The 5,330-nt window shown below is 34.4% G+C and overlaps 3 protein-coding genes across 3 annotated transcripts; all 3 read right to left on the minus strand.

The window, feature by feature from the left end:
* Positions 1-474: 474 nt before the first annotated feature.
* LOC107743476 (olfactory receptor 1468-like) lies at positions 475-1,482 on the minus strand (the record flags this gene model as incomplete). Its single annotated transcript, XM_016556697.1, has 1 exon — positions 475-1,482. A coding segment is annotated over exon 1 (990 nt), but the record flags the coding sequence as incomplete, so codon positions are not given.
* A 322-nt stretch (positions 1,483-1,804) lies between these two features.
* On the minus strand, positions 1,805-2,785 carry LOC107743445 (olfactory receptor 1468-like). Its single transcript, XM_016556671.1, has one exon. The coding sequence runs from the start codon at positions 2,783-2,785 to the stop codon at positions 1,805-1,807; it is 981 nt and encodes a 326-aa protein (XP_016412157.1).
* Positions 2,786-4,095: 1,310 nt separating this feature from the next.
* Positions 4,096-5,094, minus strand: LOC107743478 (olfactory receptor 1468-like). The gene has a single exon (XM_016556698.1). It carries the CDS (start codon positions 5,092-5,094, stop codon positions 4,096-4,098), a length of 999 nt encoding a protein of 332 aa, XP_016412184.1.
* Positions 5,095-5,330: the final 236 nt, after the last annotated feature.

The following is a 5,330-nucleotide window of genomic DNA, read 5'->3' on the forward strand; positions in this document are numbered from 1 at the left end:
GTAACAGCCTAGAGTGTCATATTACTTTAAACTAATTTATTAAAACAATTTAATTGACTAAATTTAAGAATTTAACATTTATTTTTATTATTATTATTGTTATTTATTTATTTATTGCAAATTGGCATCTCAAATGAGTTCACCTTCTTCATCAAATCATGACGTTAAATTCACATTTCAATAAAGTCAATCACTGAAACAACAGTACCACTTTGAGGAACACATATGTATTTATTCACATGTTTAACATGCCAGTAAGATAATGACACATGATAGCCTATTTGTATAAATTGTGTAAACACACCAAGTCAAAATATTCTGTTAAATAAGTATTTGTTAAATGTTCTAAAGTGGCAATAAAACTAATAATATACTTACAACACAGAATAGCTGAGTTTCATTCAAACAGATGATAAAAGTCAGCTAACATTATATTGAAAAGTGCAGACTCCTTTTAAATAATTTTTTATTTCTCCCACTGCATTTCACATTTCTTGTCATAGTAGCATGCACCCTACTGCGTTTGTACAGTTCTTTTATGGACTGCATGACCTCCTCTGACTTTAGAGTGTATATGATGGGATTCAGCATAGGTGGTATTGTCTGTGTCAGGGAATTGTTAATTATCCTCGCGTTTGGATGGAAAAATGTTGTTAAGGCTGCAATATTATTGCTTAAAATTGGGAGATAAAAAATTGCCACCAATATGAGATGTGAGGTGCAGGTTTTCATGGCCTTAATCCGGTCAGCACCATGAGCAATCTTAAGCAGAGCCAGAGCAATGCAGAAATATGAAATAAAGATCAGTATTGGAGGTATGCAAATCAGAAGACCAAAGATAAGTTTTCCCATCATAATATGCACAAAATTATCATTACAGGCTAGTCTATATATAGGGGCAAAATCACAGTAATAAGTATCAATTACATTAGATCTACAAAAAGAGAGTCTATTGACCAAATTTACAAGTACAGAAAAACAGGTCACAGAAAAAATCCATATCACCCCTATGATCAGAAACATGGCTGGTTTGGTTACAATGGCATGATACCGTAGAGGAAAACAAATAGCAACCAGCCTGTCATAAGCCAAAACAAGTAGTGTCAAAGACTGCAGATTCATGAAATGAAACACAAAAAACATGTTTGCCAAACATGCTTCATATAAAATGTCCTGGTGCTCAAATAAAAACACATCTATGAGTTTTGGAATCAAAGCTGAGCTTCCACACAGATCAGAAAAGGCCAGATGAAAAACAGCAATGTATTTGGCTGTGTGAAGTCTGCGGGCCAAATAAATGATACACATGATTAATGAATTCCCTAAAACAGTCACAACATACACTAAAGACAAGAACACATAGTAGTATTTTGCAAGTGGAATATTAACAAAGCCTTTGATGAAAAATGTTGCAGGACGAACAAAGGACACATTTGCAGAGGAGTTTGACTGCATGGAGCTCATGATACCTGTTGTCTGGCTTTTGTTTCACCTGTGATGAAGAACTGTTTAAAATAAAAATACAGAATATTAAAGCAATAATTTCATTTCCAGCCACAGTGCATTAATGAACAAAAATGTTTAGATGTTCTTTTGAATCATATTGAACTAATCATTGCCGTAACATCACTAGAGAGAAACAGAGGAAACTCATGATTTATAATCTACCTTGTTCAGAGCTGCGACAATATCATAATTCTACCAGCCATCAACATATTTATATTAGATCATTCTTGAGCTTGGGACTTTAGTTGAGAACTCTTCTCCCTGTAGATTTAATGAAGCAGGGGCAGGAGTAAATCTATTAAAAGTAAGCAAAAACACTTACCTTAAAGCTTAAGCGTTTGTACAGTTCTTTTATGGACTGCATGACCTCCTCTGACTTTAGAGTGTATATGATGGGATTCAGCATAGGTGGTATTGTCTGTGTCAGGGAATTGTTAATTATCCTCGCGTTTGGATGGAAAAATGTTGTTAAGGCTGCAATATTATTGCTTAAAATTGGGAGATAAAAAATTGCCACCAATATGAGATGTGAGGTGCAGGTTTTCATGGCCTTAATCCGGTCAGCACCATGAGCAATCTTAAGCAGAGCCAGAGCAATGCAGAAATATGAAATAAAGATCAGTATTGGAGGTATGCAAATCAGAAGACCAAAGATAAGTTTTCCCATCATAATATGCACAAAATTATCATTACAGGCTAGTCTATATATAGGGGCAAAATCACAGTAATAAGTATCAATTACATTAGATCTACAAAAAGAGAGTCTATTGACCAAATTTACAAGTACAGAAAAACAGGTCACAGAAAAAATCCATATCACCCCTATGATCAGAAACATGGCTGGTTTGGTTACAATGGCATGATAGCGTAGAGGAAAACAAATAGCAACCAGTCTGTCATAAGCCAAAACAAGTAGTGTCAAAGACTGCAGATTCATGAAATGAAACACAAAAAACATGTTTGCCAAACATGCTTCATATAAAATGTCCTGGTGCTCAAATAAAAACACATCTATGAGTTTTGGAATCAAAGCTGAGCTTCCACACAGATCAGAAAAGGCCAGATGAAAAACAGCAATGTATTTGGCTGTGTGAAGTCTGCGGGCCAAATAAATGATACACATGATTAATGAATTCCCTAAAACAGTCACAACATACACTAAAGACAAGAACACATAGTAGTATTTTGCAAGTGGAATATTAACAAAGCCTTTGATGAAAAATGTTGCAGGACGAACAAAGGACACATTTGCAGAGGAGTTTGACTGCATGGAGCTCATGATACCTGTTGGCTTTTTGTATCACCTGTGATGAAGAACTGTTATAGAAATGCACTCAGTAACTGAGAACATTCAAATATTGATTTCATTTCCAGTCACAGTGAATGTCCTGCTCTAATATGATAGATTCTAAAATAACAATGCAACCATTGACTCACTACAGTAAAATCATTAGATAGAAACAGCAGAAACACATGGTTTATACTCTACCTTCTCCAATACTGCCACACAATCATTATTCTATCAGCTATCAGACATATTTATATTGAATCATTCTCCTGCACTTGGGACTTAGGTTCATGGATCAGCCCTTCTTCCTCCAGACTTCAGGGGAAAAAATGGTAGGAGTAATCTTTACAAACTATGATTGAGAAAAAAAAAACAAGATAACAAAAACATTTCTCTTAAAGCTTTTTAAAGTTGATATACAGGTGCATCTCAATAAATTAGAATGTCGTGGAAAAGTTCATTTATTTCAGTAATTCAACTCAAATTGTTGACCCATGATAACAATAGAAACTAATATTATTGTCTGAAATATTAATATCAACCACGAGTCCCAATTTAAAAATTATTGATTCATTTGCAAAGTAAAGAAATATACAGGGATTTTCATAGTCCTATTACTAAAAAGAAATTGTGGCATAAATATGTTTGATTTGTTATCTTCCATTTATCCCATCTTTTGAACAAACAGGCTTGTTTTCTTTTTATCTTTTTTCTTTTTCTTTTCCCATTATACCTCTGAGAGATTAACTGGAAGGTTCCACCCTTTTCTGTCTACAGACAACTGTCAAAAGTTACAAAATCAATAATACTATTGTAAAACAATGTTTTGTCAAGTTGTGTTTTTTCTGCATTATGCTTTTTTGTCAAAAAAATTATGGATTGAACAGAAGATTCAGGATTCATGGTTCAAAGTTGAACATTTATGTTTTTTAATGTCATATAAGGATTAAGTTCACTGAAGCACATGCCTGCATTACATGGTCTGGAATCACTCTCAAGAAAAAAAAATTTCACCCTGCAAAAGAAAGAAATACCTGATAATATGTCATATTACAGAATGGTGGGAATAAGTAAATTATAAGTAAACGGCAAACATATCACAGACAAAGAAGTGTTTCGAAAACCTTTTGACATTCACGGAAAAAACTGTGACAAAGGATTTTTTTATACTAGCATGTCTATTTTATACAAGATACAAGATGGACAAAGTCTCATTCAAACAGATAATGAAAGCAATCCAACAGTAAAATAAGTTCAATATAGTATTAACAACCTTTTAAATAAGTCCTTTTTGATCACTTTCAATTTCTTACACTGAATTTCATAATTTTTTCACTAGTTGTATTCACCTTACTGCGTTTGTACAGTTCTTTTATGGATTGCATGACCTCCTCTGTCTTTAGAGTGTATATGATGGGATTCAGCATAGGTGGAATTATCTGGGTCAAGGAATTGTTAATTATCCGGGCGTTTGGATGGATAGGTGTTGTGGCAGCGGCAATGTTATTACTTAAAATTGGGAGATAAAAAACTGCCACCAATATGAGATGTGAGGTGCAGGTTTTTATAGCTTTGATCCGATCAACACCATGAGCAATCTTAAGCAGAGCCAGAAAAATGCAGAAATATGAAATGATGATCAGTACAGGAGGCAAGCAAATCAGGAAACCAAAGCAAATTTTTCCCATCAGTAAATTTAGGGAATTATCATTACAAGCTAGTCTACAAACAGGGCCATAATCACAAAAATAACTATTAACCACATTAGAACTACAAATAGAGAGTCTAGTCAGCAGACCTACATGTACAGAAAAATATGCCATAGACACAATCCACATCACCCCTATGATCAGTAACGTGGCTGGTTTGGTTACAATGGCATGATACTGTAGAGGAAAACAAATAGCAACAAGTCTGTCATAAGCCAAGACAAGCAGTGTCAAAGACTGCAGATTCATAAAATGATATACAAAAAACATACTCACAAAGCACACTTCATATGAAATGTCATGGTGCCCAAACAAAAATGTGTCAATGATTTTTGGAATCAAAACTGAGCTTCCACACAGATCAGAAAGGGCCAGATGGAAAACAGCAATGTATTTGGCTGTGTGAAGTCTACGGGCCAAATATATGATACACATGATAAATGAATTCCCTAAAACAGTCACAAAATACACTAAAGCCAAAAACACATAGTAGTATTTTGCATGTGGAACATTAGAAAAGCCATTGAGGAAAAATGTTGCAGGGCGAACAAAGGTCACATTTGCGGAGGAGTCTGACTGCATGGAGCTCATGATAACTGTTGTCTGGCTTTTTGTGTCACCTGTGATTCAATCCATTCAAAAACAGAGAATGTTCAAGTAATCATTTCATTTCCAGTCACAGAGCATTAATGAAAATGCCTTAATTTTCTTTTATATAATCATATTGAACATATTTGATAAGAGGCAGTAAAAGCATTACAGAGAAACAGAGCAGAGGAAACACATGGTTTATACTCTACCTTCTCCAAAGGTGCCACCATCTCACT

The sequence above is a fragment of the Sinocyclocheilus rhinocerous genome, unplaced genomic scaffold (genome assembly GCF_001515625.1).
Source record: "Sinocyclocheilus rhinocerous isolate Xijiao unplaced genomic scaffold, SAMN03320098_v1.1 scaffold106, whole genome shotgun sequence".
NCBI classification, from domain to species: domain Eukaryota; kingdom Metazoa; phylum Chordata; class Actinopteri; order Cypriniformes; family Cyprinidae; genus Sinocyclocheilus; species Sinocyclocheilus rhinocerous.

Excerpts from the sequence above, each read along its gene's own strand:
- LOC107743445 (XM_016556671.1), bottom strand. The coding sequence starts at position 2,785 with ATGAGCTCCATGCAGTCAAACTCCTCTGCAAATGTGTCCTTTGTTCGT.
- LOC107743478 (XM_016556698.1), bottom strand. The coding sequence starts at position 5,094 with ATGAGCTCCATGCAGTCAGACTCCTCCGCAAATGTGACCTTTGTTCGC.